This window comes from Talpa europaea (genome assembly GCF_964194135.1).
Source record: "Talpa europaea genome assembly, chromosome: 6".
Lineage (NCBI taxonomy): Eukaryota > Metazoa > Chordata > Mammalia > Eulipotyphla > Talpidae > Talpa > Talpa europaea.
Window position 1 is genome coordinate 2,875,958 of NC_140072.1, and position 16,812 is coordinate 2,892,769.

At 44.1% G+C, this 16,812-nt stretch overlaps 1 protein-coding gene across 1 annotated transcript in view; it reads left to right on the forward strand.

The window, feature by feature from the left end:
* TAF1B (TATA-box binding protein associated factor, RNA polymerase I subunit B) overlaps nucleotides 1-16,812 on the forward strand; it is a gene marked incomplete at both ends in the record, with an annotated part of 57,107 nt that overhangs the window by 12,738 nt on the left and 27,557 nt on the right. The window contains 3 exons of the mRNA XM_084234653.1: nucleotides 1,592-1,745; nucleotides 4,724-4,880; nucleotides 9,900-9,999. Of these exons, the coding sequence (XP_084090779.1) occupies nucleotides 1,592-1,745; nucleotides 4,724-4,880; nucleotides 9,900-9,999 (411 nt within the window). The remainder of the gene's footprint in view (nucleotides 1-1,591; nucleotides 1,746-4,723; nucleotides 4,881-9,899; nucleotides 10,000-16,812) is intronic.

Here is a 16,812-nt window from a genome sequence, read left to right on the forward strand (position 1 = left end):
CAGCTTACACTGTACTCATCAGATCTAAAATTCTGTTGTTTATAAGTCGCACCCTAAGAAAATAATGCTATAAATTAAGCTGTCGTGCCACTGGTTTTAAGACACAGCCTGATATCAGGGATGTTAAAATGTGGGGAGAGGGCCTGCATTTTAGAACTGAAAGCAACGTAGTAGGTAGTGGTGCAAACCACAAGACCAGGTGACGTCACTGAGGAGTGAAGACAGAAAAGACAACCAAGAACTGAGCGCTGGGTCAGGGCCATGTCTGAAGCATGTCAGAGGAGCCTGAGGAGCAAGTGGTGAGGTCGGAAGGCCCGAGAGCGAGGGGCATTCTGGGAACCAGGGAAGAGGGGGGTGATCACTTGTGAGAACTGCTGTCGCAGGGCCCCGAAGAAGGGGAACCCAACTGGGTGAGAGGAGCAGTGGGGTACCGGACCAGCTGAGAGGAGGGAAATCAGAGATGGCAAGTCTGGACAGCTCTGTCAAGGCATTTTGCTGCAAAGAGGCCCAGAGAAACTGTGTTGTGGAAGGTTTTTCCTAAGCGATAGGTGATAGCACATTCAGTGCAGAAGAGAGAAATAATGAGTGGAGGTGAGTGATGATCCTGAGTGGGGAGAGGGTGGGAGCAACTGCACATGGGGAACCTGGCTCTGAGCGGCGCCAGATTCCCCCACCAGGGGACCAGACAGGCAGAGGACGGGGTCAGCCAGTGGCAGGTGGCTGCTGTGTATGAACCGGTCAGTGTTTTCTTCTGGTTGCTTCCACTTTCCCGCTGAGTCCATGCTCCTCAGCTTGCCCCATGGCCCCTGCCCCGCCTGTGTCTGCCCGCAGGGGATGTGCTTGGCCGCGGCCCCCGCCGCTCATCCCCCTCCCTCATTTTTTTGTTTCATCGTCTTAGGAGTTTCTGTAATGAATTGCGTCTTTTATCTCCTCATAAAAAGACCAAGTTTCTTGGCCTGCATGACTGAGAGCCGTCATGTTTGACCGTGATGTCAACTACTGTGGCCCTTAGGTTGTCAGCCGGCTGGCCTTCTTCAGGACGTGCTGACTGCCGAGGCAACTGAACCGTGCTGTGAGGCAGAGGTCCCGTTAGTGCCCCTCGGGAGTTCTCAGAAAAGAGAAACCACCGAGGGAGAGGTGGCTGGTGGGGAAGATGGTGTGATAGAGTGAGTGGTAAGTCACAGAGGAGGAGAAAGGCCAGGCACGATTGATGGAACAGGCATAAGCGCCAGCGCCCATTCCCGGTGAGTCCAGCAAGGAGAAGCCAGCTGGCCGTGGAGCCTGGCGGCACCTGGAGTTCTTACTGGTGGGGATACTGGAGCGGCGGAGGAGCTGCGCGGGAGGAGGCCTGTGCTTCCGCTGCCAGAGTCCTTGCTCACCCTCTCCGGCCCGTTTCCAGAAGCACTGGCGGGAGCTGCCAGGGAGCACGGTGCGGGAGAGAGCTTCAGGCAATTGGCAGAGGGTCGGTCGCAGTTCCCAGCAGTGGTTTCCTTTATGGTGTTTGCAATGGTCAGGCATTGTTTAATTTCGTGAAAATTGTTTTTAAAAAGTTTCTGTGCAATAATTTTTCTTTATTTTATTTTGCCACTAGGTCCTAGAAGACAGTCTCAGTCAGTCAGACTGGGAGAGCGGGCCTGAGCTGCTGAGTGACCTCAGCGGTCCTTCTCTTGTTGAAAGTGGAGCAGAGTCCCAGGCTGATGGCCCTGCTCGGAAGCCTTTCCCCAGCATCGGAGCATCGCACTCAGGTACAATGAGGATCAGCTTACCTAGAATTTTCAGGCTGGTGATGCATCCTGTAGATCGGTGAGCTCACTCGGGACATCCTTCCGGGACGTGTGCCCGGCCCGGTGAGGAAGAACGCCAGGCTGCGTCACGTTGCAGGAGACTGGAGAAGCAGATGAAAGCTTGCTATAGTTTTTAAAAAGGTATCTTGTCTCCACACAAGTAATTTTGTGTGATTGTTAAACACTGCTAAGCAGTAAGTAGTCCAGAAAGGAGGCTGGTTCAGTCAGCATCGTTTACGCATGGGCTCAGAATTGGCGAAAAAAAGTTGCAGCAGAGAAGTGCTAGAACTTAGCCATGTGGTAACAGATGAGAATCAAAGATGACACACCCAGCGTGGTGGGGTGGGGGTGGGGGTGTGTGTTTCTGATTTGCTTCTGCGTTTTAAGATAGTTAAGGAGTAGATTGGAAGTTGCAGATACACATCTTCTCGGTGACTCATAATTTGAGTGTTTTCATGCTATATATGTAGTTAAGCGATGGGGGGAAAGAGGCCTCCAAGAACAGACCGGGCTTTTATTAAGATTACTAAAACCTTTTTCTTTTAAGATGACTAAAATCTGAACATGTGCAGACAGTGCTTTGGGAGATAGCTTCCAGACTCTCTAGTATTGGAGACTGTTGAAATTTGGTTAAGTGTGATTATATAAAATTTTCAACAAAACATTTCTTGTATGGATTGCTGTTTTGTAAGCCTGTTGCCCTCCAAAATTCCTGTTATCAGCATATCGGCATTTCTTGCTGAACTGCACAGCGACAGAGATAATCAGATAAGTTACTTTTTGTGTCCAAAGAACTGAAGAAGTTAAAATCATAGCATAGCCTGGCAGCAGTGAGTCTCTGAAACTCTCTTCTCCATGCTCTCAGGCAAGCCTGAACTCAAACAGTCCCAGCATCCCCTAACCTCCCTGGCCTTGTAAACCTTCGTGATCATTTAACTGTAATGAAGGGGTTCTGTTTGTATATTTGTGTTTTAGTAAATGGGGACCCTTAGAGCTTTATTTTAGTTTTTACATTAAAAGTAACTGTTAATCCAAAACTTGTTAATAAAACTGTAAAATGCAGATAGTGGTGAAGAAAATAAAATCATTAGTCATTGTGCCACCCAGAAGTAACCATTATTACAATAGTAAATCATTCCAGAAAGTTTTTCGTTTCAGTATATAGAGAAAGGGAAAGAGTTTTATTATTTTGCTTCTGCAAAAATGTGAGCTATTCTTCATTCTTTTAAATTTTTTAATCAAAATTCTACAGGCATGTAACTCAAATAGATGTATAGTTGTTATAAATAACAAGTTATAAAAGTAAAAACTAATGGCAGTCCACTATCCCTTCTAAACGTCCTTGTGTAAGCAGCATTCATGTTCAGCTTTCGCAGCCTCCAAGGCTCTGTACCACACACTTCTTCAAGGAAGAGGTTTCCTTCAAGGCTTTAGTAAGCCTGAGTGCTGTTAAAGAATCGGGACTGAAAAGCTGATTGAATACTTGTTAGTGCTGTTCAGTGTGAGCAGAGGAGCCGGCTGGATTATTTTCTCAGTGAAACTCCAGAATTATCATCTTTTTATCATCTTTAAATCTTTTCCCCCTGAGCTGATCGGATTCTCCAGCGAGATGTCTTTGAGTCCCGTGTGGACGGCTGGGAGGATGTAACCCTGCCTGCGCTGCGATCTGGGTGGGAAGAAGGCCCAAGAGCCACGGGGGGTGGCCTCACTGCCCGACATGGAAGCTTCCCCAAATCCTCCTGCTTTCAGCAAGGCACCCCTCACACCAGTGTGTGTGACTGGCAGGTCCTGTTCCAGAGACTCTTTGTTTTACTCTTTCTAGAGGAGAAACTTCCAGTGTTTGCCAGGATTAGGGAGGGGCAGTCATTTGGCTGTGGGGAGCTGGAGTGGAGATCTGAGTGAGACTTCCAGGCAGTCCTCTTAGTGTCACACCTGTCTTTCCCTGGGTTCCAGGGGGACTTGGATTAACCAAGTCTCCAATTGCTGGGCCTTTCCTGGGAAAGTCAGGTACATTTTTTGGCTTCTTTCCCTGTGTGCTGGCTTGGATGTCAGCTTTCTGTGCACAGTAGACCTGTGTTTTCCGATTTTTAAGATCTTACTCCTGTGGTCTCCTTTTCCATGTTATTTGTTCTTAGGTTTATCTTTTTAAAATTCTTTTATACTTGTAATGAGACAGAGCAGAAACTAATGTGTGTTTTCAACCTGCCATCTTAACATAAAATCCCTTCATGCCATTTTATTTACATTTATTTATATAAGTAAAATGACACATAGGGATTTTCAGTGTGTGTGTATAATTTTTTAAAAATAACATTTTAGGGAAATCTGTGTCCTTAATATATTCTTTAAGAGCAGTGGTCTGCAAACTTCAGAATCTGTTAGGCTCACCCAGAGGACTGGCTGGTACACTGCACCGCTCGGAATAGGGAGGTGTGAGTTGAGGCCTGGGTCAAAGGAATTGCACATTTTTTGGTTTTGCTTTGTAATTATTCTTTTATTTACTTGAGAAATTGTTCTTGTTCACTCCAAAAGATTCAGGCAGGTCAAACCCCTCTTCAGAGTCCCAGCCCACCCCATTTCCACAGAGAACCAAACCAAACGTGACCTTTTGGACTGATTTCCTTCTAAAGTTATCATTGCTGGTTTTTTTTTTTTTTGTTGTTTGTTTGTTTGTTTGTTTGTTTTGGGACCCTCGCTGGCAGCTGGGGAATGAACCGGCGCTGCAGAGGCTGCGGGTAGCCTCGCACCCAGCTCTCAACCGCTGCGCCACCAGGGGAGGCCCTATCATTGCTCTTTATTACCAGGTTGCTCTTTGTAAAGATCATATAACTTGTTGCCTCATTTTAAGATATTCCGAATGCCTCTGAATTTTTTGTGATTATTCTTTTGTTGTCCAAAATAATTACTTGCACTTTTTAAGTCTCCATTTATCCTCCCAGAAACGGCGTCCGTCTGTTCCGGATCTCTTGATGGAGTCGAATATTCCCATCAAAAGGAGAAGGGGGTGGTGAAGATGAGCGTGCCGGGGACACTTGCCTTCTGCTTCCTGTCCTTACTTTGGCAGAGAGAGACGATGACGCTTTCAGACCTCTTGAGGTAAGCGGGACCTCTCGCGTGATGTTTTGCTGATTATCTGTGTGAACTAAGGGGCAGCGCTTTGGTTATTTTGAATTTTACGAGGAGGCTTACATTGAGGAGGGGTCTGGACAGACTGGGAAGCCTGGGCTAGTCATTCCTCTCCTTGGTTTCCTTATTTGCGTGCCGGAAATAATAGCGTGTGCCTTACTCAGGGTGTTGGGAAATCACCTGTCTAATTCGAGTGAAATGCTTGGAAGATGAAAAGTGACATATAAGTACCTGAGTAATGAATTCAGTGCTCCTGTTCCTGAGAGAGAAGATGAACAGGCGGCTGCCGTTGGCAGGGCCAGCGGTCCCCGCTGACCCTGCATCCATGGTTGTCAGGGCTGAGGACAGGATGTCTGCGTTTACAGGTAAAATTGAAAGCAAAAGTATGGGAAGAACCTGCTATGTTGATAGTTAGCATTTGCATTTTCAAGATAATCTGCAGGGTGCTATAGTTAATGAGTAAATTATGGCATTGTGGGGGAGAATTTCTCATTGAGTAGATGTGCCAGAATTTAATGCGCTTGTTTCCCCCTGGCTTTGGATGTGTTTGAAGTGTTAGTATCTGGGCCTCGCCAGTGTGTAGTGTGGTTTTAAGAGCACAGATTTAGAACTGGACTCGCTCCTGGATTCAAATCCTAGCTCGGCCACTTTGATGGGTGTGACCTGGAGCAGGTTACCTCACTGTCCTCTGCCTCTGTTTCCTTGCTGGCAGATGCAGTTAGAGTAATACCTGCTTCACGGAGTTGGAAGTCCTTTCAGTAATAAGCTCCACGTGAATAGTAGTTAGAACAGCGTGTGGCCCATATGAGCTCAGTGCTGGCTATTACTGGTTTTGTTGTCTTCATCATCATCATCTTCATCATCATCATCACCGTCGTCATCGGCACTGGGCTGTTGATGAAATAAAATGGCTCCAGTAAGTGATGATAATGCCTTTGAATTTGACCACATCAACCAAGTAATAAGGCTTTTCTTGGATGTGATGAACTTGCGTGCAGATCGTCCGTGATTCAGCGAGCCTTACTGTTAAGGGAAAAACCTCCTCTTGCTCTGTGTGCCTCGCCGGGTGAGCTCATCCTCTCCCGAGGCTTTAATTACCGTCTCTGTGATGATGACTCCCAAATTGACAGCTCCAGCCTGGACTTGTCCACTGAGGGCCAGACCCACATCCACAGCTGCCGGCCGGCCGCCTGAGGATGGCTTATGATACCTTGAGATCGGCGGGCCCAGAGGAGGCGCATCTCTTTCTCCTCCGGCCTGCCCGAGCGTCAGTGTTTCCTTTCCTCTTAAGCACAGCACCCCCTGTTACATCCTCTCCAGACACCTCGGGCTCCTCCTGGACTCTGTGCTCTCTCCGTGTGGTCAGTCGCTACCCCGGCAGTTACTTACACTACCGGAGTGACTCTCAGAAGCATCTTTGTCCTGTTCTGTGTCCTCACTCGGCGCAGCAGCGCCCCGGGCCAGTGCGGCGCCTGCAGTCTGCCCCCATCCACTCCTCCTGCTAACAGTGGTGCTGGACACAGGGGCCAGCCAGCTGACCGAGGGCAGTCTCTGAGGGGATAACAAAACTCTCCTGGAAATCTAACAAGATGGAGAAAAAAAAGATGTATCCAAAATCGTTCTCAGGGGAATGTTATATGTGAAGGAGTGAGATCCTCGACCTTTCTCCCTCTCTCTCTCCCTCGCTGCTGCCCTGTGCCTCCCTCTCTCCCTCCTGTCTCCCTCCCCCTCCCCTCAAGTGGAATTCTGAAGAACCTTCTTGGAGGTGGGATCTAGTTAGCTGGAGGGGTGTATCTTGCCCAGGCGTCATTGCCAGAGCACCAGGAGATGAGGCTGTTCACCACTCGTCTTCTTTCTCTACATTCCTTGAAGGAGGAGCCCCCAGTCCAGGCTCTCAGGGGGTTCCCTGACCCGCAGTAGCAGACTTCCCTGGAACTTGATCAAAGTGTAGACCACTGGACCCTGGGGATAGGGCCTAACAATCTCTGGTTTAATAAGCCCTCCAGGGGATTCTGATGGATGCTAAAGTTTAAGAACTACTAGTAAACTTTGAAAAATATGTAAAGAAACTGATTGGAAGGGAATTCATTATTAGCCTGGCCACAATAGCCGTAGATTTTATGCTGACCCTACATGGTGCCCTTTAACACATCCACAGTCCTTAGAATAAATTCAGTACCCTAATATATTCACTCCCCAAATATTATTGAAGGTGACTGCAGATGTTTTATGTCTAAACCCTTGAGATACAGTTGTGAACCATGTAGATCAAGGCCCTACTCTCATGAAGTTCAAGACCAGAGGAAGGACCTAGAGAGCAAGTCCATAAATGGGAATTGATCAAGGCAGGTGCTGTGCAGCGTGCTGGAGCAGCGGTGTGGAGGGAAAGGCTGGCGCCGCGTTAGGTGAGGGAAAGCCTCGCTGAGAAGGTGGGATTCCTGGAAGTGCGAAGAGCCAGCAGGTGACTATCAGGAGGGCGTGCCAGGTGGAGGGACCCTTAGAAGTAGGGCCATGCCCCGGGCAGTGGAGGGGCTCTGAGAGGAGGAGGAGGGCAGAGGTCATGGGGGGGGGGCAGATAAGGGCTTTGTCAGGTGCCTTAGGAGTTTGGATTTCTTTTAAAGTGAGATATAATCCATTTATAATAAAACTCGCCCTTTGAAAGGCGCACTTAGGTGATTTTGAATACATTCACAATGGTGAACCACCCTTACGGCTCTATTTCCAGGGCATATTCCTCAGTCCAAAAGGAAAGCCTGTACTCATTAGGAGTTCAGCTTTTAAGTGTGATAGTAAGCCCCTGGAAAAGTCTAGCAGGAACATTCAGGAAGCTATGAGGAAAATGGCTTTCCAGGGAGACCAGGTGGCCTTTTGCTGTACTTCACTCAGGAGAGAGCAGCCTCCATTAGGACACTGGTAACAGAAGTGGAACGAGGCGAAGCGGCTCCATACATGGGGTTCAGGAGACTATAGCCCTGACGCCAAGCTGCTTAAATTGTCTGTCATGAAGAGCCGGCTTACTAAACCCTCACCCTGGCACTGACTGACACAGCGCCCATGTGCACAGGGCACAGTGCAACTTCAGGGCACATGGGATACTTTTAGACTGTGCCAGCTCCCCCATCACCTTCCTGGATTGCCCAAGAGACCCACCTGATCATGCTTAAGATGGGAAGTAGATTGTTCAGAACTTTGACACCTACCTTTTGGGCAAGTATATATTTTAAAAAAGGAAATTCAAATTCAGAAAGAACTTTGGAAAGAGGTGGAACAACATTCTTCATTGGGGAAAATTGTTAACCCAGATGCCGAAGACCCGCTCTGTGCAGCCTCCTCTGCTTCCCCAGGTGGGTTTCTCCCCTTCCCTGGCTCCTGCGGCAGCCTCGGGGGCGTGGGGGGCGCCAGTGTAGCTGTCTTTATTGACTCAGCTCCAAGCCCTCTGACTGGCTAGGGTCGCGGAGGTGGCATGGCTGGGGCAGCTTCACATCTTACTCACCTCAACTCCTGACTCCTCACCTGGGCCTCGCAGGTACTGTCACGGGGCGATGACAAAATACGGTGTGGACATAGTTACATCGGGGGACACTAGATAATATAAAGGTGATAAGCATTCAGTATGTCTGACATGCAAAATAATGGGAACCAAGAATATGGTTCCAAAATATATGAATCCTGATTACTGTGTACAAGTAATATTATATAGATTAAAGGAACAAATGAAAATTTAGCTGGGGGAGGCTTTCCCTATAAGGCTGCTCTAATTAACCCTGTTTTATCACTAAGTTTTATGAAATACCACTTTCACATAAAATATTTACTTTAGTTCTCAACTTTCAGTTACCAAAACGTTAAAGAAGTCACATTTTTCATTTAAAATTAAAGCTGAACCAATTGTCTTTAGCAAGAAAGCTGAAAGCAAACATCAGCTGAGCTCTGACTATAGCAGAGACAAAACATTTCGTGTCCTGACTTGGCTCTGCCTTTATCTTATTTTTCTACATGGTTTTCTGGTTTTCAGAGTCTAAGGTGTAGATGGTAAGACGCTGTTCCTCATTCTCTGTTCTTCTCTGCTACTGATTTCATTTATTTGTTCTATCTGCCATCTTTCACTTTTCACTAGATTGTAAATTCCCTGGGAACAAGATTTTTTCTGGGTCTTGTTCACTGCTGCATCCCTTTCTAGAGCAGTGCCACGCATATATACTAGTAAGCCTTGGTCAAACGAGTGAGTTTTAAGTAGCCTGTGTGTGTGTTTGCTTCTGCAGCTATGTTGTTTTCTTTCTTTAAAAAAAAAAAGTTTTCTTTTTTTTCATTTTTTAATATTTATTATACAAGAACTGGGGTATAGGCCAGAGGGTATAGGGAGGGTGAGAGAATTCACCAGAGACAGAGCAGGGAGCAGAACAAGCAGGCAGACCAAAGACACTGCTGAGGGTAGCAGCGGGCAAGACAGGAGAGGTCTGCCGCACCATGTTGGTATCTCCCAGGCTGGCCAGGAATCAAACCCTCGCTGTAGAGGTTGTGGACAGCTTCACCGTGCGGCGCTCATCCCGCTGCGCCACCAGGGAGGCTCTGCAGCTGTGTTATTTTCTTCAAGCTCATTAAGTCACTCAGAACATTTGCCCCCCTGCTGTGTAGCCACCTTGGGGTGGAGTGGTCAGTGAGGGCTGGCCCCTTCCCTCATGGCCAGAGGGGCAGCCAAGGAGCTAGTCTGACAGGGCTCAAGAGGGATCTCCCTGAAGAAATGAATTAAAAGGTGAGTAGAAGATCTTTCTGGTCAGAAACAGAAGACATCATTAGAAGATCGACTCGATGTTCTCCACACACCGCCACAGAATAATAAATATCTTCAGATTCTGTATCCTTAAAACTATGTGGGAGCTAGAATGGACTTAACTGATTCTCACTTGAGTGTGAAATACAACATTTTCAGAAGTTTTTACTTTGCTAAGTCAGTGCATGCCTCTCATGGAAACTTTTTTTTCAATAAAGATTTGTCGAAGAGGACCATATTCCTTACATAAAAGCTTTTGAGCATTTTCCAGAAGAGATGAAATTATATGGGCGTGACAAAGGAATCTTTGCCATAGAAGTAAGTTGTTTTCTTTCTTCTTTTGTTGTCACTACCGAGACACAAGAGTAGTATGGTGATTTATTTTCCTGGTCTGACTTAATATTTGGTGTTAGGAGTTTTTTTTTTTAATGTTATCTAGGTTTTGTTTTATCCAAATTTGAAACATTAGTCATAATTTAATGAGAACTTGAAGTATTATTTTTTTGTTTTTCTTGTGTGACTTCTAATTCTTTAGGTTATCCTCAAAATTTAACTATAGTTTGATGTGTGGGCATTGCGAGTTAGGTGTATTATTGAGAGTAAACTTGAGATACCACTAGGTAACTCTAGCTTTTGAAAAAATATATGTGTATTTTTTGTTACTTGTGCACACTTTTCCTTTGGAGGAAAGAGAAGAAAGGCATTACCATATTTTTAGTCCTTTTTGTGTTCATCTTTTTCTAGATCTGTTTCCCGATGTCTCTAATGGAAGGGCTTCTGTCCTTTAATTTTGAGTCAATCACTACTTAGAGTACTCAGAGGTTATCTTCCCTTTGTTCTTCATTAGCAGGTTTTCATTATTCAATAATTAGTAGGTACTAATTATTATTAAATATGATTCTCCACTTGCTCTCTTAAGGAACTGTTTTCATAGGCCTTCCTAACATTCACAAATTTTACATTGTTTGCAGTTTAATTCAAGAAACATTCGAGATCTATGCAAAGCTCCCTTGTGCTCAGTGTAGCTCTGCAACCCCACCCTTGCTTATGAGCAGCTGCTTCTGACAGGTCAAGTGGCTTGCCAAGGTCACATCACAGCAGTGCTAGGCATAACTACAGTGCTTTAGGCCTGTTATTCATCGTGTCATCTCCTGCTCTGATTGCCTGCTGCTCTGCCCTTGTGTTACCCTCGTTCTTCAAAACACTTGAACGGGCGCTATGAAGACTCCAACAGGGGTCCTGACACCACACTGCTAGGCAGTGCTTATTTTGAAGCCCTGAGCCAGAAGGAGATGATGGCTGGGACAGCAAGAAAGTAAGCTTGCAACACGCCCTTTTATAGACTATGTCCAAGGTGATTAAATATTTTTACCATTTTGCATTGAATTAAAACATTGGTTACTATGAATGTTGTAGAGAACATTTCCGTTTTTAAACCAGGAATGGCTCCTCCCAGAACCACTGGAGCAGGAGCAGTCCTGTAGGTTTAGAGAGGGGAAGGCCTGCTCAGAGGCAGTTCCCAGTGCTGCTTCCTCATGGTCCTCTCTCACACCCGGGGAGATAAGGCCAGTTCCAGACATGCTTGCTCTCTCGGGTGACGCCCTCAGCACACGAGGCAGGACTTAGGGCTGTGGCTGACACTTAACCTGGAAAAACAAACAGAAATGATAGTGGTGGCAGCATAGACCATGTCCCCAGGCCTGTTGACACACTTTATAAACTCATATAGTTTTCACACCAACCCCGTATAGTAGTCGTTCTGTCTCCCCACTTTTACAATTGAGGGAACTGAGACTCCAAGTGACTGGGTAACATGCCTGCTTCTCTCTCCCTGAGCACAGTCAGCCCGGTCAAGGCGAGGTTTGGAGGGAGAGCCGAGGAAGGGACCATGTCAAGCCGTGAGACTGGGGTCAGGGGCAGGGCAGGTGTCTGGGGCTTAACCTGATTTCCCAGCCTGTCACCGCTCAAGTCATATTGATCACTTTTCCTTAACTGAAGTTATTTGTACTTTTTGCTCTTGCTTAAAATTATTACTTAATTGTCTTTAACTTTCAAGCCAAATTGTAAACTTCTCAGGGTGGGGCACTGCAGTCTTTTATAGAAAATGATGGAATGTTAAGGCTGGAGAGAAATTTAAAGCTCACTCATTCCACCTCAGTTATTTCTCCAATGAAGAAATAGGCCTAGGAAGAGATGTCACTTGGATATTAATGTACCTGCATTTGATCAAGGCCATCCTGAGGTTGAGATGAGACAATTTGTTCAAAATGCAGGCCTGTGGCGGGCATTAAGGTGGTAGTAGTCTCCCTTTTAGGCCCTGGGACGGAAAGCTTGTCCTCTTAGGTGGGGGTAAGAGAGGAATCAGGCTGCTTGGAGAGACACAAAGTACGTTTCTGGAAAATAACATTTTCATTTTAAGCTTCTATTTTTTTTTTTAAAAATTTATTCATTCATTCATTCATTTATTTATATAGGCACTGGGTACAGTCAGAGTGCGGGAGGGTGAGAAAATTCACCAGAGCCAGAGCAGGGAACAGAATAGGCAGACTGACGAAATACACTGCTGAGGGGAGCAGCGGGCGAGACAAGAGAGGTTTGTCGCACCATGTGGGACCCTCGCTGGCGGCCGGAGATTGAACCGGCGCCGCAGAGGCCGCAGGCAGCTCCGCAGCCCAGCGCTCAACTGCTGCGCCACCAGGGGAGGCCCTTTAAGCTTCTATTTTTTGTGTGCCCATTTCTAATTTTTTCCAAAGTAGATTCCAGGAAGCGATGGACATCACTCACTTTTCATGAGGATTTTATAATTTTGGTTGCTTCATGCAAAGGATAGTGCTTCTTTGGCTGACTTTATGTGCTCGGGACTGGTATCTAGCCAGCAATTTCCTTTGCAGTTAAGAAATTTGGTTGCACTTTATATATGCTACAAGACACTCAGATTTTAATCTAGGAAAATAATTATTAAAAAGAAAATTATTCCTTGTGCCTTTCCGTGATTGCCAGGTGTTTAAGTTACTGCAAGAATGACATTTCATGCACCGCTGGCGTGGCCACATTTCCCAGAAGCCTGCCCTGAAGCCTATAGTTAAGATTTGCACTGCCCTCCAATGGGCGGTGTGTGAGCCGTGCTTGCGGACAAAATTGAGAACTCCAAGCTATTTTTTTAAAAAGTTCACGTTTTCTGTCTGAAATATTACGTTCCTGTTATTTTATCAAATCTAAACTGGCTTTTGCCCCTCCTAATTTTTGCAATTTGAGACTTAAGTTTTGTAAATTAAGACAGGAAGTGGGTTGCATTATGTTTGCTTGTTTGTTTTATTTTTGCTCTGAAACCATTCAGATACTGATTTTTATTCATCCATTTTTACTGAGGGAGGAGTATTGAAATTTCCAGCTGTGATTGCAACTCTTTCTTTCATGTTGAATCAGTTTTTGTATTTTGGAGCTCTGACACTAGGTCCATAACATGTATATACTTTGTCTTGTTGGTGAATTAAACTCCTTCATCAGTATGTAATATTCTCCTTTCTCCCCAGTAATATATATTATGCTGACATCTACTTTGTCAGATATTAATATAAGCACTCCAACTTTCATAGAATTATTTGCATGATATATCTTTTTTCCAATTTTTTATTAAACCTGTGTTTTTATATTTAAAGTGGGTTTCTAGTAGGGAATATCAAGTTTAGCCTTGATTTTTTTAATCCAGTCAGATAATCTTTGCCTTTTAATTAGAGTTTATGGACCATTTACATTTAATGTACTTATAAATATGGTTGGGTTTAAATCTACCAGCTTGCTGTTATTCATACCTTAATTCTTTATTTCCTCTTTTTTTGCTTTCTCTCAAATTAAGGTATTTTTGTGATTTCAATTTATCTCTAGTACTTATTTATTAACTATGCCTGTATTTTTAAAGAGGTTGTGCTAGAGTTTACAATATCCATCTTTAATTGTCAGACTACCACAAATAACATCCCAGTTACGAAAATACACTTCCACTTCCTCCTCCTGTTCTTTAGTGTCTGACATTTACTTTGTAATTTACTAAATCCCATGATGCATTGGGATTATTTTTGCTTTAAACTCATTTATCTTTTCAAAAATTTAAAACTCATTTATCTTTTCAAGAAATTAAAATGAGAATAACTATTATATATTTATCTATACAATTGCCATTTATGGTGTTTTTCCTGCTTGAAAAAATGTCCTTTAACCTCACTGGTACTGTAGATCAGCTGGCAGTGAATTCTTTTGCCATCTCTTGGTCAAAAGTGGATTTTGATTTCATTTTCATATCACTTTTTTCAGAAGTATAGAATTCTGGGTTCTTCCTTTTCTTTCAGCACTTTAAAGATCTTTCATTTCTTTAAGCCTGATTTATTTTTTGTAGTATAATTGACAAAGTTGTAAGATGTTTGAAATATAAGTTGCGGTGATTTGATAGATTTATTCATTGTGATAGGATTCCTCCATCAAGTTGACATGTCTGTCACCTCATGTTTTATCATTTGTTTCTTTTTTAGTAAGAACATTTAAATTCTACTCTTAACAGATTTCACTTATACAACCCTATCACCTGCAGTCACCATGCGTTACAGTAGCTTCTCAGACTGTGTCCTGTGAAAGTTTGTACCCTTTTACCAGCCTGTGTCTGTTTGCCTTGCCCACCCCATTCTGCCCCCAGCCTCTTCACCTTTCTACAAACTGTTTCTTAGTTATCCCCGCCCCACTTTTTTTTTTTTTTTAAAGATTCCACATATAAAGGACTCCATGCAGTATTTGCTTACCTTATTGGTTTATTTCACTTAGCATAATGTCCTCAAGGGCCATCCAAGTTGTCCCAAGTGACAGGATTTCCTTCTTTCCCTTGGCTGATTGACATTCCTCTGTGTGTGTGTGTGTGTGTGTGTGTAATCTCTATCCATTCATCTGCCGATGGAAGCCTAGGTTGTCTCCATATTGTGGCTAATGCTGGAATGAACATAGTGTGTGTGTGTATCTTCGAGACCCTGTTTTCATTTCCTTTGGGCGTGTACCCATATCTTCCCAGGCGGGATTGCTGGATCATAGGGTAGTTTTGGTTTTAACTTTTTTGAGGGACCTTCATACAGTTTTCCAAAGTGGCTCATCAAGTGGGGTTCCCTCCACAGTGTCCCTTTCTCCACATCCTCTCCAGCACTTATTATCTCTTGTCTTTCCTGTGCTGGCCTTTCCAGCCATGTGAGGTGACAGCTCATCATGGTTTTGATTTGCATTTCCCTGATGGTTTTTTGCATCAGGGAAGTTTACATTTCCCTGATTGCCTTTTCAGGTACCTGTTGACCATTTGTATGTCTTTGGAAAAATGTCTATTCAGTTCCCCCACATTGTTTAGGTGATTAAGATGTGTTAAGATGTGTGAGTTCTTTGTATCTTTTGGATGTATCTACTTGATATTGTCCCAAAACTTACTGAGCTGTCTGTTCTTTCTTTTCTTCCTCTTTTTTCCTTTTCTGTCTTCTTTCTTGGTGTGTTTTGTTTTGGATAGTTTCTGTGGTCATGTCTTCAGACATAATTTATTTTTCTTAAGTGTCTAATCTGCTGTTACACCCACTTAGTATATTTTTCATCTCAGCTTTTTTTTTTTTATTCCTAGAAGTTCCATTTTAGTTGTTTTTCTTTTACGTTTTCCTCATCATGTTCCTATTTTCTCTTACATCCTTGAGTATATTGATGACATTTATAATAGATGGGTTAAGGTTCTTATCTACTAACTTCACTGTCTGTTATTTCTGGGTCTGTTTCTACTGTTTTGTTTTGTTTTTCTCTCTGGTTGTGTCATATTTTCCTGCTGCTTTACATGCCTGGTAAGTTTTGATTGGATGCAGGTGTGAATTTCATGTTGTTGGATACTGGATTTTTGTTGTGACATGTAATTAGGTAACTCGGAGATCAGTTTATCCATTAGGAGCTTGTTTTTAAGTTTTTCTTATGGCCAATCTAGGGTCTGTCTTTTGGTCCTAACTTCGCCCCGCTGCTAAGGCTATCTGTCCCTGCAGGGCCTCTAGCCAGTGCCCAGCGTCTGAGCCCTCCACTCAGGCTTGTGCGTGTGTGGGCTCTGGTAGCTGTTTGGATTCATTAGGAAAAAATCCAATTATTTTTCTCCCCTGGCCTCAGGTTTTTCCTCAAACATGTGCAGATCATTATTCAGCCAAAGACTTGAGAGTTCACTACCTGCAGCCTTATCCTCACTGGTAGTCTGCCTGCAAACTATATAGCCACCCCAGCTTCCAGAAACCCCAGTCTCTGTCTTCTCAAGACTGCAGTGCTATTTCTCGCCCGCTCCCTGCCTCCAGGCAGTAACCAGGGCGTTTGTTTTCTTCTCACAGGTTCTAGGCCTGTGCTTCCTCTTGTCCAGTGCCTAAAACTTTTTCCCTCTTCTTTCCCAGTTCTCTGATTGTTTATGGTGGGAAGTCAGTTCTTATAGTGGCTAATCCTTCATGGCAAAAACAGAACTGTCCCATATAGGAATTATTAGGCATATAGAAGAGTCAATAGCCATAGGCTTTTTTAGGTGACTGTTACCTAAGCAGTTCTTTCTCAGATGCCTAAAAGTAGTTCATGGCTCATTCATTCTTGAATTTTTTAAAAATTAGAATCTCTATTCATGACTGTTGTCACTATTTTGATATTTGCATGACATATCCCCCCAACCAAACCATGTTGCTGGAAGGTCATAGTTACAGAGTTTTGTTTATACAAAATATTTCCCCTCACAATTATCTCTTTTTGGGGCTACCTTCAAGTTAATCTTGAGTAAGAGGACAGGGGTAAATTAGAGGAGTGATTCCTTAGAGAGAGATTTCTGGTGGAGAGTATAAGCTTTGAAAGAGTAGGAAGTCATGTCTTGGTAACAGTCTTCATCAGTGTTCATGTTTGGGATGGGGAAAAGGAAAAAACAACCACCATTGCCCTTTGCCTTTTTTTCACTTATATCTAGGAGAGTATTTTTTTTAAATAAATAGTTTGTTTTAGAGCAATTTTAGATTCACAGAAAAGTTGCAAAAATAAAAATGTATAAAGAATATCTGCTTCTCGTTACCCAGCCCCAGCTAGTGATAACCCTGTGTCCCGATTGTCTTACTGCGC